The 16357-nt window shown below is 47.4% G+C and overlaps 1 protein-coding gene across 1 annotated transcript in view; it reads right to left on the bottom strand.

Annotated features, from left to right (window-relative positions):
* Nucleotides 1-16304, bottom strand: part of tbc1d14 (TBC1 domain family, member 14) — a 39274-nt gene extending 22970 nt beyond the window's left edge. The window contains exons 1-3 of the mRNA XM_060077358.1: nt 15283-16304; nt 11815-12607; nt 2713-2872 (exon numbers count right to left, since the gene is read on the bottom strand). Of these exons, the coding sequence (XP_059933341.1) occupies nt 2713-2872; nt 11815-12607; nt 15283-15331 (1002 nt within the window). The 5' untranslated portion in view covers nt 15332-16304. The remainder of the gene's footprint in view (nt 1-2712; nt 2873-11814; nt 12608-15282) is intronic.
* Nucleotides 16305-16357: the final 53 nt, after the last annotated feature.

The following is a 16357-nucleotide window of genomic DNA, read 5'->3' as shown; positions in this document are numbered from 1 at the left end:
GTGCACGCGAGTGTACACGCCAGTGTGTGCGTGTGCCTGCGTCAGTCGATGGACCACGCACCGTGCGATTGATCAATGTCATAGCATCCGAGAGCGGCAGCTCGCCGCTCCGCAGTGTGTCCTGCCAGCCTTAATAATCAAAACCAAAGCAATGGATCGGCCATCAGCAGGACACCCTCTACAGCCTCACCTCCAATTAGCTTTGTTGGCAGATGTATAGTGTTTATAACCGTGGACCGTGGATTAACTCACCTGTATTTTACATACAGCGTCACTCGAGATCAACATAAAGGGTATTATGGGGAGTTGAGGAGGCAAAAACCATGTACAACAAACGGTTGTACATGGAGCTACCCTGCTGAATACATGAGTATATCTGCTTTTCGGAAATGTGTGTGCGCGTGTGCGTGGATCAGCATTTACAGAACGACAATGATTCTCTAGGAAGTGGGAATGTTACTTCATGTTAGTCAAAACTGGGCAATAACGATTTGACATACTACTACTATACTATCATACATCTTTAAAGGGCAAAGCTTGAATGAATGGGAGTGGATGGAAGACATATTTACATAGACAAGCTAAATACTAACTGTGGTTAATCATTAGGCTGTTTATTCTCCAAGTTTCCACTTGCAGTGTAACTAACCAACCCCCTCTCCTCTTCCAATCACCCGACCACACACACACACAATGAAAGACTAGCCACGTCACCTGACCCTCTCAACGCAATATTCAGTTTCTGTCACAGCCAATGTGACACACACACACACACACACACACACACACACACACACACACACACACACACACACACACACACACACACACACACACACACACACACACACACACACACACACACACACACACACACACACACACACACACACACGACCTAATTCCTATTCGCTTCCAGGATATAGGAGTATGTGGTACCTGGTCGGCCATCAGCTTGCAGTGTAAAATTTAAACCAATCACAATCTGTTGCTAGGCCGAACACTTCCTTGTTTGACACACAAAAACACCTATCTATCTCAGTAATTATTAACAGAGGTAGACGCCCCTTTGTGTTGTGTGAACAAACAGGTGTTAGAGAAGGGAATAAAAGGTACTAGAGGTGGGCGAGAGAAGATGTATAAGTGGATTGTATTCTCGACAGTTTAAAGGAATGGCTTTTGGTCAACAAAGGACAGCAGGTGAGGCTAAGGCGCAGCTACAACAAGTACATCTAGCCCTACCTCACAACACATACACGTATTAAAACCATCTAGTCCTACCTCACAACACATACACGTATTAAAACCATCTAGCCCTACCTCACAACACATACACGTATTAAAACCATCTAGTCCTACCTCACAACACATACACGTATTAAAACCATCTAGTCCTACCTCACAACACATACACGTATTAAAACCATCTAGTCCTACCTCACAACACATACACGTATTAAAACCATCTAGTCCTACCTCACAACACATACACGTATTAAAACCATCTAGCCCTACCTCACAACACATACACGTATTAAAACCATCTAGTCCTACCTCACAACACATACACGTATTAAAACCATCTAGTCCTACCTCACAACATACACGTATTAAAACCATCTAGTCCTACCTCACAACACATACACGTATGAAAACCATCTAGTCCTACCTCACAACACATACACGTATTAAAACCATCTAGTCCTACCTCACAACACATACACGTATTAAAACCATCGAGCCCTACTTCAAAATGCAATGCATACACAAACAAACTCAAGACATATCTACAAACATGTAGAAATATTAAACCATCTAGCCCTACCTCACTACATACACATATAAAACCATTTAGCCTTACCGCACTACATATAGACGTATTAAAGCCATCTAGCCCCACCTCACAACAACATGCACACGTATTAAAACTTCTAGCCCCCCCTCAAAATGCCATGTATACACAAAGAAACTCTTGCCCTGATTTAATATGCAATGCCATTAACAAAAAAACACGCACAAAGAAACAGGATTAGAAGCACAACTCTGCCTGCACCCTGTTTCAAGGGACAAAAGCTCTGCTCTCCACACTTTGATCTCACTCAGCACACACACACACACACACACACACACTAAAGTGCAGTTACATAAGCGCATTGCTTTATCGGCCTCCATCACAGTTGTTTAATGGTCCTTAAAAGGCCTTGATAGGCTCGATAGAGATGTCGTGGCAGCAAGACCTGTAGTACACTCCTATAATTGACCTTTGACCCCTGAAAGCTGTAGCAAGGTGAGGCCATACGGAACACGGACTGATCACAGGGGCCAGAAAGCAAACAAATAGCTCCCAAAACGCACAATCATGTTCTTTACCACACACACACACACACACACACACACACACGATTCTGGATGGTACCAGTCCGATTCCTAGCATCTGCTAAATAACCTGGAGCATAGCAGCAGCTTTATGGTACCTTAAGGCCCTCCCACCCGCCGTGTTTGCACTATACCTAAACCGGTCCATCCTATTTAAATACATCAATTCGTTAGGGTCTTCTTGTACCATTATGTGCAGGACAGTGACGGGAGACAGGAAACCGGTTTGAAAGAGCGAGAGGGAACGAAAGCGTAGCATTGGATCACAGCCATCGTGACCTGGGTCACTGCGAGGCATATGGCTGACGGAATCAAGCGCGGGTTGAGCCGGTTTACCTGCTGGGATCTGCGGGGGTCCCGGGCAGAGATGATGGTTCCTCCTCCTCCTCCTCCTCCTCCTCCTCCTCCTCGCGGCGGTTGCTTGCCAAACAGATTCCATCCAGGGGCCTCCTTCTGCTCTGCCGGCTCCTCCTTCACCCGCTTAGTAAACAAGCTCCTGCACAAGAGGAGGAGGAGGAGATCAGGGATGGACTCGAGACGAAACGATGAAGTGACGAATTCCACCAACATCGGTGCTCCAAGGAGGTGGAGAGGTGTTGAGCTGATCAAAGACAATTGATTGACCGCATCATTATTAATATCATTAGGTCAATTCATAGTATAGAGTAATATGCCCCTTGCGCCGGTGTGGATGTAACCCATACACTACATATTAAAAGTGAGTTTTGTTAGGTCTAAAATGCTGAAACGAATGCAGAATCACAGAACACCCCAGTAGGCCTACCTGAAGGGATTTGGACCGCGTATTCGTTTACAGTTTCAATAAAAACATCAGCAATTCCTTGCTTCCAGTTTAATTACTAGAATCTAAATGTAGAAACTAGATATGATCAATCTGGGGGAATGTGTGTGGATGATGGCTGGTTGAAGCATTTCAATTTAAATTTATTGCATTTATCAGACACTTTTATCCAAAGCGACTTACAATGAGTACAATTGTCATGAGAAAGTAAAAAAAGATATGTCGGTACAGTAAGGATGTTCATAGAACCAAGTGCTCTTAAGCAGCCTCACCTGGGCCGAGTCTGATTGGACTCCGGGGCTGGGTAAGGCTGCACACCTGTTGCACATCGAGTACAACAGGTGTGCACAGATTAAACCACACACACACACACACACCCCTTCACAATAAACCGGTCATTCAACATCACCACCCTGCATCCTTTGTCTGGAGTAGCCCAATAAATAGGGGGGCATGCAGCGCAGGCATTGTAACACAATGGTAAAGATTCAACACCAAAGAAAGAAGGACGTTACTTAAAACGTGAGAATAGTTCACTAAAATTCAGGATGGATTGCTTTTAGTCGACCAACAAAGTCCTCAGTTTGTTCTGTTACCATACAGGTGGATGTTTCCTAGGATGGCCAGATCAGCCTACCAGTTGGCATCGACTGATGAAACCACCCAGTCTGATAGCATTCACTAACGTCGCCCCATCACCCATCTGGTTGAGACCTCTGCCACGTGTGACCTCACTGATGAGTTTGATTTTTAAAAAACGACTTATAGGAGCAGGTGGCAAGGTACTGTCCCTTTAAGGGAATGCAGCGTGTGTGTGTATGTGTGTGGTTGGAGCTCACACACATACACAAGGCCCAGTAGTGTGCCATTGAACGGTCCCCCCCCCCCCCCCCCGCCCGAGGGCTCTGCTCATGTGCTTGTTTAAAAAGCGTGACCATGGTCACGGCACAGAGACAAGAAACACATCACCCCCACCGAAACCGACCTGATTCTAGTACCTCCCTTGATCCCTCGACCGCGGCGGCCCGCCGGATTAGCGCTGATGTTTCTGGGCCTTTAAAAGACAAAAGTCAGCGCAAGCCGAGCATGTTGCCACACACACACAGCGGTCCAACAAAGGCCCTCAAAAGGCCGGGGGAACTCTCAGAGAGAGGTCGGCTCACAGTAAAGCTCCTGCATTAGCCCGAGAGCGGCAGCAGGGCAGACTTTAACGGCCGAAGAGCCGGTGTTTGTTCACCCCCTCCCCAAGATGGGGTGATCTCTGCCACACAAAGACAGCAATCACCCCCCCCCAAACCCCCACCCCTCCTTTCCCCGTCGGCATCGCCGTGTGATGCTAGCTCCCGTTGTCACAGAGGTGCTTAAGTGGCCGTGTTTAATTACCAAGCCTGAAAGGAAACGCAGAGCCGCATGAACTAAAAGAAAAAACTAATAAAGGATAGATGATAATACAGCAGCCAGGCAAGCCCTGTTGACATAAAAGGACGGGGGGGACGGGGGGGGGGGGGGGGCTTTCCTTTTGCAGCTGCCTGCGCCGTGTTCTTGTGGTGTGCTCAAGGCTCCATCCGATCAATGGGAGGTTTTCCACTGGTGTGTCCTCTGGCAGCGACCCGGGGGAAGAGCAGTTTGGCACCAGGGAGAGTGGGCCCCGAGGGAACGGCTGGGTCGTCTCGTCCCAGGTTCAATTAGCCGAATCTGGGTATGTTTTGCTTGGCACTGAAGTGCGCTTGTGTTGTTGGTGTGCTCATCATGTGGGAGAGAGAGGAGTTGGGTCAGAGCCCTTTGTTACGTTTCGCGTGCCACTCTGTTAACATCACAGGAATACTGTGGGATGAACCGGAACACCTGCCGTGATGTCATGGCGAAATATGCCGCGTTTGTGAACACAATTATTGAGTATTATTTTAAAGGGTGACTTTGGCAAGCAACTTAACAGAACACCCAGCATCAAATCGCCCAGGGTCAGGGTTAGGTTTAGTTTGACCTTTGACCCGCGGCTGTCCACTAACATGACCGCTTGGAACTGAACCGAACGCTGTGAGGGCAGGTGCAGTTGACTTGTGGTCAAATAGACACGTCTCTCAAAACGGTCAAGTTTATTAAGACACTTTGCATGTTTTCCAACAGCTTATCTACTACCGTCATCGGTGGATGCCTGGGTGACATTACAGACGAGACTGTTGTAGTTTAAAGTCTCCCGCTTCCAGGGATGGGAAAGATATTTGTCAATAAAAAAAGGATTTGAATAGTTAAGAGATGCATCACTATAATATAGTAGACTCCAGTCATGAGCAGAGTGGATCAATCCTTTGTTTGGTGTCGCTTTGACCCTTTGTGAATGGTGAACTGATGTAGAATCGTGACCGAGATAAAGCTTTGACCGGGTGTCTTTACCCATCAGACATCTGTGAGATAGAAAAGCGGTTTGTTCAAACCCAAACAGAGTTTAAGGAGTGCAAGCCTTATCTGGGTCCTTTGCCAGTTCTTTGACGCAATCTTAACCCAATCAAATCGCGGCAGGCCCCGATGACACAATCGGTTTGTGAAACTGCAACAGTGGTTACAGCAGCCGTAGTTCTGTTATAAGAATGGTGGTTGAATCAAACAAAAAAAACTAAAAACTTGACACCTCCCATTCAGCTTCACTCCTTTCACAGTCCCCAACATATATTCCCAAAGACAGCCGTCAACCAAATATGCAAATAAATGAACCATAATGCTCAGAGTCCAGCTCTGACTGAGACAGACACTCTCTTCATGGACTTGTTAACTTCACCCTATTTGCGTTGGCCATTGTCATGTGACCTCCTCACTCCCTCCCTTTGAGAGAAAGGTTGGTTCCTGGTTTAGTCCACTGCACTTGTTGAAGGCAGGTGAACCACACACACACACACACACACACACACACACACACACACACACACACACACACACACACACACACACACACACACAGTCTCTCTCGAAGCACACGTTATCACAAACCTGCAACAACGTTGATCTTTCTATTCATCTTTCCCACCGGGCTCTTATTCACAGGGAGTCACGACGCGACAGAGCGACACAGTGAACATTCGAGAGAGGGAAGGAAACCCAAGAGGTCCTGCGGCTGACGGATTAACTCCAACCGCGGATTTTCCACCTGCTGAACAAGAACTGAAGACAATGAGCGGCGGCAAACCACGTTAGACTCTCACAATGAGATCTGCAGTCAGCAGCGTTTGGACAATTAGCTCCCAGGCGCGGCCCTGGTTATGACGGAGGCCAAACCTATATCGAATTAAAACAATTAACCATCCCCCGACTTCGCCTTGGTTTTCACCGGAGAGCAGAGAGAGAGATGGTCCGGTTTGTGGCGCAACCGTCTCAAAGTTGTAGAGAGAATACCCTGAATTATCCTGTTTATTCAGAAAGGGTCATAAAGGGAGAAACACAAGGCCTGGTTCAATCTGGTGGAGGACAACAGCCACTACAACAACATCCTTGATCAAGGACCCCAACAGAGTGTGGACAGCGGGGGAATTAAACCCAGAACCTTTCAGCTGGGAGACACAACATGCTGACTCACACCATCCTCATTTTTGGCGGTAGAGTATTTTACCAAAAGTGTGTAGAACTAAACGTTATTGAATCACGGAAACCACAAAGCAGCAAAAGGATCCCACAATCGTACAACTTGCCAAACTTTCATTGACTCGGGGAGAGGTGTGCACTATGGTCCGAGATCCGAAGAGACACGATGCATTCATGAAGAAGAGGACCGACGATACACCAAACTCGTCGTCATGCTCATGGGTGTGAACACCACGCAAAAGGTCCATTATTCTCACGGTTCGCGCTCTACAGCTTTACCGTCACCTACACAATTTGTATTCGATTTCTTCACCAGCTGTGGACCCAACTCGTTAAAATAATAATAAGTACTTTAGTCAAGACCCAATGCCAGTTAGTGATTTAGTGATTATGTAAAATGTAAAACAAATGTAGCCGTCTTTCTGATACAATCAGCAAAACCTCGGTTTCCCCCATTCCTGGGGGAGATTTATGGATCACAAATATTACCCTGAGTCAACATAGAGAGGAGTCATTCTTGAAGAATACTAGGTGGACAGAATATTCTAAGTTTGTTGAGAGACAGAGACAGAGAAAGAAAGAAAGAAAGAAGAATGACCGAAAGAGAGAAAGGGAAGAAGTAAAAAAATAATAATGATGCTTGACAGGGCGTTACATTGGTGGCGAGGGAAAGACGCACACTTCACATTTGAATAAGGAAGTTGTTGTGTGTGTGTGTGTGTGTGTATGTGGTGGTTCAGCTCACACAACTCCATGCAGAGAGAAGTAGTACGAATTCAAACTGGACTACTGGGGAGATTCAAAGATTCAAATCGAAAATCAATTGATGAAGATGGTGAGAGCCTGCAAGGACAACATCCCCTTCCCCTTCCCTGGGAGTCCATTACCCAAACGATGACCCATTACCTTAGCTCACTTAGTGGGATCTCTCATACATTAAGGACCGGGGTCAAACACCCGGACCACTGCACTATCCTGCAGCCTCGTCAAACCCTGTTCACGGTTGTCTTGTCACGGGTCATGCAAATCAGGACGGCGTTATCATGACAGCAGGGGGAGGAGGGGCGGAGGCGAGGGCTGCACGCTTGCACCTCAAAGTCACACCAAAGTCCAAGCAGGGCGGTAATCACAGCAGCAGTCGTAAAGAATCTACAGCTCACACGTTGACACTGCCGAGGGCGAGCAGGGCAAAAGGGACACAGTGTGCTACAATGTCCTCTGACCAGTCCGCTCAACTCTCTGCAGCACGACTGCACAGGACAATAGTGGACTGCCGTGCTAATTGAATTATGCCCGTCAGGAACAATGATACAATTGATAGAAAAAAGGGATTCCCCGAGGAAATTGCATGGCAAAAAGTGGTTGAAAAACAGATTGGCAACTCACACACACACACGACTTGAGAGTCGTTAGTTGTTGGATGACCGAAATCCAAAAACATTCACAGCTTGTGCATCGCCATTTCAATAGTGCACGTCAACATGACACACACACACACACACACACACACACACACACACACGTCAGGACACCTACCTGTCAACGTACAGGACGAGAGATGGAAGCGCCATAGTGAAACACGTCGAGGGAAAGAACTTGTACAAAACTCAATACATTCAAGGGTAAAACACAAAAAAGCAGGCGTGGCCAGAACAGAGTCAAGCTCAGAGGCAGGCAAAAAGAAGAACAACGCAAAATAATGCAAAAGGGGCCAAAGGAGCGATAGAGAGAGGTGGAGACGCCACCACGAGCCTCTCAGTGCGACACTGCACTGTGTGGTTCGGCTTCACTTCTGCTGGAAGTCCGAGGAATAGGGAGGAGAAAGGGGAGGAGTGGGCCCGACATCACAGTGAAAACATGTGAACGGACACGGACACAATCTCTCTCTCTCTCTCTCTCTCTCTCTCTCTCTCGCTAGATGTCTCTCTCTCTCTCTCTCTCTCTCTCTCTCTCTCTCTCTCTCTCTCTCTCTCTCTCTCTCTCTCTCTCTCTCTCTCTCTCTCTCTCTCTCTCTCTCTCTCTCTCTCTCTCTCTCTGTGTGTGTGTGTGTGTGTCTGTGTGTGGAGGACAGTTGTGTCGGTGGGATTGTGACCAAGGAGGGGACAAACTGGAGGGTGGGAGGGGCGATCAGCCTGATCATAACGATCAGGCTTGCCATCGGGGCGGTGGTGGGCAAGGTCACACTAGGCGTGTGGGAACACGTGGGGGTAAAAACCATGAACACCACACACGGTCCAATTATCCACAGCTGCACTGAAAACACACCAAGTCTCATAGGAAGACGTCCCCTCATGGAGACGGGAATAAGGTCTGCTGCATGGTTTATTTGTAGAATAGCTGTTGGATTTATCGACACCCACGTTTTAACTGGATAGATAAGAGGTTGAATCATGAGTTCTTGTCTGATGGGCAACATTTTAATCCAGATATCCGAGTCCTCCGTTGTGTGGAACAGGCCGTTTGCTTCTTCCCCATTGGCTGTTTCTACCGTCATCGCCGATTTGAGTCCCAGTCCCCGTCCCCCCGTCCGTCCCCCATCGAGCGAGTTGGGCCTTATTAATAACAAACTGATTTGAAACATCTTGGCGAGCCTGACTCTAGGGGCTGCAGGAGAGTCAAGGGTCTGGACCCCCCCCCCCTCCTCAATTTTTTAACCCTATTTTCATACTTTTGAAAATTAGGACAGTATTGAGTGAGATTTATGTCCAATAAAAGTGCTTGTTTTCGCCACTGTCCAACCCAAATTCTATTCTAACATTATGGAAAGGATTCATGCAGAGATAAAAGTTGTTTCTTCAACTTTGCCTTGATCACGGTCGGTCATTTTAATGGGGTCCAACTAAGTCTCCCTCAATGGGAACATCAGAAAATAGAGTGCAGGTTGAAGAATCATAGAGTTTGCTTAGAAAAGACAGTGTCACATTGTTAGCACAGGGTCTAGGGATGCAAACAATTAATCGATTATCGATTAATTGTCGATAAGAGATTACTCGATTAAAATAAATTACTTGCAATTAATCGCATTTTTAACCCTTAATTCCCCAACCGTCCACGTGAGGGCGCGCTTGACGCCAGACGTACTTGACGCACACGCGGGAACACAAGCGGGAACACAAGCGAAGCAGGACAAGACAAACGAAAAGCGGGACACTGACACGATGAAGAGGGCAAAACGGAGTGCAGTATGGAGCCACTTTAAGTTGGTTAATGACGACAAAGACGCCAAATGCACAATATGTGGAAGTATTTTAAAGTACAACAACTAAACGACTTTGTTGAATTACCACCTAAATGTGTCACATTCAGAAGGAAATTCAGCTTCTCAGAAGAATTGCCGCTTATCAATTAATCGATCATCGATCGATAAGATGAAACAACTATCGATTAATGAATTACTCGATAATTTGCATCCCTAACAGGGTCACATTACGCGCTTCAGTGACACCATGCCGAATCATGTCAAGAGGATTCAACATGCTGTGCCCTGTACTCAAAGCTAGGGTTGGTAATTTGGAAGAACCAGCCAGAGTAAAATTGATTTAGAACCTCCCCCAAAACATACATCTCCCTCCCTAGCTTTAGCAGCTGGTCTGTCTAGCCTTGTGGAAGATGACTGTGAGGCGAGTCCATGGGCAGAAAACATGCAGGCAGCTGAGCAACTAGGTAGGTTGACAGACTGGTTGGCCGTCTATTTCATTCGAGCCAAATGAAATTATTGGATGCGCTAATTAATGGCCTTCGACAGCCACAGATCTATTTCCTTTGTCGTAGAAATGGATTTATTGATTTCGGTCAGGATGAAAAGAGAATTTCAACTAGCATTAAAACAAATTCTTCTGAATATATTGCCTAACCTAGCTCTAACCTAAACGAGTTATGTAGGATTTTTGTCTAGCCATTTGTGTGCTTTTCTGGGCTTACGAAATGTTATGTGACGCTACAGTATATTGTCTGTCGGCAACAGTCTGCATCCAAATTTCAAGAAGCAGTTTGACATAATTACAGACCACTGCCAAGACATTAATATTCCTTTATAGCGGGCAGAGTGAGGCAGGGCTCAAACCTAAAGCTAGGAGGAAGACTCATCCATCAGACCCATCCACCTAGTCACACGCCATTACTATGCATCCCATCGTACACATAGTTTGCATGTCTGCGAGACGTCTCCAAGCACATCTTGACCAACTGGCCTTTAAGAACACGTTTAACCTTCTTGCTAGGTTCCTGTATCCTTTGGCGTGTTAGGCCGCGGTTTCCTTGAGTCATGTGCTGATCTGAACACTGCGTCGGGTCGACTTCCAGGAATCAGTAATAGAGGTGCTTTAGCCAGAACTTTAACGGCAGGGGGTTGCCCAATAGGTTGTTGCAGCAACATTGAGCAACGGACCGGTGAGCACATAAGCCCAGTTAAAGCTGAACCAAGCAATGCAATGGGGTTCTCCCCAAACTATGCAATAGTGGCACTGCTCCACCGTGGCACATTTGAAAATAGGGCTGCACGACAAAGACATTTCATTTCTGAAGTGGTCCATTTGGTTAAAATATGTTTACTGGAAAAACGCTCCAAAGAGCAAAATTGCTATATCACCTAAGTGATTTATGGAGGATGTCGGTGGCTTTTGATCTACTCTGAGTCAGTCGGTTACAGCAGAGCTTTAATGTAAAGCGGGCCTCACAACAGACGAGCTACGGAGACAGCGTGGATTGGGTCTTGTTCAGTGTTTAATATTATGAGTGGTAAAGAATGGCTCTGTGATGCGTGCCAAGCATTGGGGCACTGCTCAGGTGGTTTGTTCATTGTTCTATCAAAATTGTGCTGCAGAACTAGCGCTATTCAAGAGCAGGCTAAGAAATGCATTATTGTAGATGATGGAAAAAGAAAATCTTAACTAGAGTATACAGCTAATAAGCATCCTGCTTTTTGATATAGGAGGAGGCGTGCAAGGTAGAAAATAAAAAAAAGGACCACCTCAGCAATTAAAACGCGTAACAATTTATTTAAAGTGAACAAATCTTTTAACAAGCACCCACCCACACCCACACACTTTAATCAGCATCCTTACCTGGCAAAGAAGTTGGCTAGCGGGGCGAGTCTGGTCTGCCTGGGTTCTCCCAGCGTGAGCCCTGCCCTCCTGTTGGGGCTCCAGACATCCCTGGGCAAGTCACCCAGGGAGGACAGCGACACTTCAGAGAACTGGCTGCCGCCGCCCGCACCACCCCTCTCGTCGTCGTGGCGAATGCCGCAGCTCTCGTCCGTCTCCAGGGCAACGATGACGCTGGAGTCGGAGGCGACCACAAAGTCCAGCGCGTCGTCGTTGGAGACGGAGCGCTCCGTGCTCATGCTGGACGCGCTGCACACCGAGCCGCCGTCGCTGGGGGGCCCGGCGCGCCCCGCCCGCGCCACAGCGTCGTAGCAACCGCGGGGGAACGTGGACGACTTGCGCACCGCGCCGTTGGAGGGCGGGTGGAGGGGCAGCGTGGCGGGGGAGTCGTCGGTGGCGGCGGGGAGCGGCGGCAAGCCGAAGGGCCACGTGTGGGCCTCGGGGTGGCTGACCTCCAGGGTGGGGAGCCCCGAGTCCTGGGAGGCCAGGCTGTGGCGGTCCCCGCCGGGGTCGGGGTCGGCCAGGCTCAGGCGCCGGGGGCTGCTGTAGTAGATGGGGGTGGGGGAGGGGGGCACGGAGGAGGGGGAGGGCTGGTAGCTGGGCAGGGAGCGGCTGCTGCTGCTGCTGCTGCAGGGGCTGGCGTCCGTCCCGGGGGGGCAGGGGGGGTGGTGGTGGTGGTGGTGGTGCTGGGGGTCGTCATGGTGACGGTCCTTAAGCGCAGAGCCGTTCTCCATGATGGGGGCATCGGAAACACCTGAGAGGAGGAGCAAGAGGCTAGTGAGTACATTGATGAACGTTCGACTGTCAAAGTCTTGTGTGCCATGGGTTTGCTTGGAAAGACATTAACTTTGTGAGACATTAACTACACTTGCAATGGCTTCTCCAGAGCGTTATCCTTTTTCTTACAAACCACGGGACGAGAGTTATTGCTGTCACAGCAGCACCAGATATTAATGACAGGAGTATGAGGGAAAAAAATTAATAAAAATGAATAGGGCAAAAAAAAAAAGAAAAAAAAGGTTCTGGGTGGCATATGCACAGAAGTGAAAGAAAAACACTAAAAATAAATCTTAAAAAACACAGCGAGTAGTCAAAGTCAAATATGAACACAGTGTTAACATTAAAGGTACTCACAGGCTGCAGAAAAACACTTGAATTAGCCACGCATCTCTGTTGATGGATCCCTCATATTAGCGTCAGAGAGGGCAGAGCCGGTCTGGCTCACATCATTTGAGGAATTCTAAGCAGTATTACAGGGCTGCTGCCCTCCCGCACCCCCAGACATAATGAAGGATTTCCCAGGGTACTAGTAAGACTGGTTGGTTCAACTGCTTTGCATTCCTCCCACTCTTAATTTCTCTCTTGGTGAGGCAGTTGTGCGGTACGCCTAAGGTGTCGCTTCGCTGACTTGGGTTTTATTTTTAGCATGTATTTTAAACCGTCTCTCAACCACGGGACTGAGTTAACCAAAAGGACGCTCTACTGGTTAGCAGGTAGTTACGAGTCAAGAAGAAATGCAAATATTTAATAGTAATTATAACCGATATGCACGATACCCATTGTGGTTCCTTGACTTTGCACAAATTGTTGATTTATGTTTTTCGAGAATTTCCGATGTTAAAAAGGGCTGTCATCTGCTGGTAAGCCATTAGATTAGCTGATTCACAAATTGACCCTTTGCTAAATGAGAGTGTCGACCCTGATGTATGGCCGAAATATCCGACTGGTGCCATACCTTAAATATGAAGTACCATTTTTTTTTTGGAGGAAGTCCCCTCTACCATCACACACACACACACACACACACACACACACACACACACACACACACACACACACACACACACACACACACACACACACACACACACACACACACACACACACACACACACACACACACACACACACACACACACACACACACACACACACACACACACACACTGCGTATACCCCTAGGCGTATACCCCCTAGACAGACATTGTTGTTCTTTTCCAGTGTAAGACAATCTCCCAGCATCAGCAGAGGGGAAGGGGCGGGAGGGGAAGGAGGGTGTTACCGGAACCCAGATGAGCGAGGCATCAGATTCAGATGGCAGGGCCACATGACGGTGCCCTGGGTCCAACTAAAACACAGCGGCTGGTGGGCGTCTCAGAGCTCCGCAGTGGTTAAAACTGTTAAAAGACTGAATGTATTAACTAGTAACTCATGTAGCAATTAGTGGCTTTTATCCAAAGGGACTTATTAAAGGCAATTATTTTCAGACAAATGTTCTTACACATTAATTACACACCAATAAGCAGGAAGAGGTTAGGGAGCATTTTGCTCAAGAAGGCCAACAGGTTAAAATTTAAAACTTGGGGATGACCTCTGACCCCTACCTGCTCCTTAATGATGCGTGTATGAAACCACTGCAAGTCTCTTTGGATAGAAGTGGTTGCTCAATGACGACAGAGAAACAGCAAGGATGCCCAGTAAAGTGCTGAAAACCCAACCAGTAGCAGTTAATAGGCAAAGACAGCTGATTCCTTGCTTATGAGCAGGTCATGTGGTTTTGCGACCATGAGCTCGGGATATCCACAAGTAACCCCTCAGTTGTCCCAAACAAGCTGACCCTGGCCCAGCCACCGACGAGTTTGACGATCAATGATATTTATTTTGAGGCATCCTCAAAAGCCCTCGACTTCTTATGATTGGGAATTGAACCGGCAACCTTTCAGTAGTCCTGGCAACTTGACACAGCAACTGACAAGATGGACAGAGAGTGTATGTGTGTGCTCAGCCTGGCTCTGCATAGGTCTGCTTAATGACTAGATGTGGTAATGTAAAATAAAATAAAGCTGCAGCTCTGTCTCCTGACAAAGCCAGACGTAGAACCTATTTCAATATTTATCATTATGCTATTTCATCAGGTAGCCTCGGGTTTAGGGGTTGAAAATCATTAACTCATAGATAGCATCATAAAGTATATTCACACACACACACACACACACACACACACACACACACACACACACACACACACACACACACACACACACACACACACACACACACACACACACACACACACACACACACACACACACAACAAACAGTGACGGAACAGGAAGCATTCAAACACACTTTAAAATGTACAGTTCCTTCCTGTAGCCTACTTACAGTAACAGTTCTTTGAAATGGCAGATTAAGTCGATTTGGTGTCCAAGCATCAGCATTTTCTAGCATTTATATGAAAATGCAGCCTTTTAGCAAAAGTAAATGCACAGTTCGCCGAATCAAGCACCAAGTCCATGTTCTAAACGGCGAGCTCTCATTGGTCTTCCGTTCGCTTTGGATAAAACCCAAAACGCCTGTAACAAATGGCCATATCATTGTGTATTGTCTATATCGTATTGTTGCTACAACGGGAGTGCATTTTCCTACCACTCGGGCTCTCCTGCGGGTCCTTGGTACCCTCCGTCGTGTGCGCCATGCCAGGGGTGCTACAGGTGGGCTGCTGCCGCTGACGCGCCGGGTCGGCTCATGACGACGCGCCGCCGATCAATCCGCCTTCACCGCCGCTAATGCTGTGGCGCCTTATCGCGGCAGCTGCAGCACGTAGTGGATGTGTGTGAGAAGGAGAAGGCGTGATGCTCGACCCCATGAGGTAAAAAACAACAACAATATCAGGCTTGAAATAAGCCAGGTATGATTGCTGATGTAAAACGCCGCCAGTTTTGGCTACACTTGTTCGCCGACCGCTTCCTCAAGTAGAGGCAAACAGTGAATCATCCGGTCCTAAGTGCCTCACTTTTGCGTATCACCGCCGTTTCGCACGTTATAGCGTTTCGGCTACGACTCCTAGACCCCGTTCAGCGTCGGTGTTCGTTATTTAACGTCACTTATCTCGAGTTGAATTGTGTTGTTGTCCATCACCACCAGACCCTACCTGTCTCGGTGCTCCAGCCGCCGCCATTTTAAAACAAAGTTAGGGAGGGAGTGCAGCATGACGAGCCGAGGGCGGCAACGCAGGCAACGGATACACCTGTCGGCCCCTCTATGGTTCTGGTTATTACCCGCAGGTAGTGTTGCCAGATTGGGCGGGAAATCTGGCCGGATCTGGCAACACTGCCCGCAGGTAGAAATAATCGACTATTCTGCCTCGTCATTTCAGATACCCCCGTTGATTCAAAATGTATGAGTCTGTGAATTTGGCGTAGGTAACGACGGTTTTTATTGCTACAGTGATGATGGCTGTGACTTTCACAATACTGGGTCATTTGTATGGCTCCATATCTAATTTCGCAAGAAAAAGAAAAATGCTTGGTAAAAGATGAGTAGGCCTAGGCTATTTTACACACAGAAAATCATGTGATTATCACAGTAGCCTAATTATTAAGGAATATCACATTGCTGCTGCACCTGTCGTTGGACAGGTTTGGGTCAAGACTGAGAAATATTTCCTAGAACATCTAGAACAAAGCAAATGTGTATCTATCACATATATATATATTGAATA

The sequence above is a fragment of the Gadus macrocephalus genome, chromosome 17 (assembly GCF_031168955.1).
Source record: "Gadus macrocephalus chromosome 17, ASM3116895v1".
In the NCBI taxonomy this organism is placed as follows: Eukaryota; Metazoa; Chordata; class Actinopteri; order Gadiformes; family Gadidae; genus Gadus; species Gadus macrocephalus.
The sequence above is the reverse complement of the archived record's forward strand: the minus strand, read 5'-3'. Positions and strand labels throughout refer to the sequence as shown.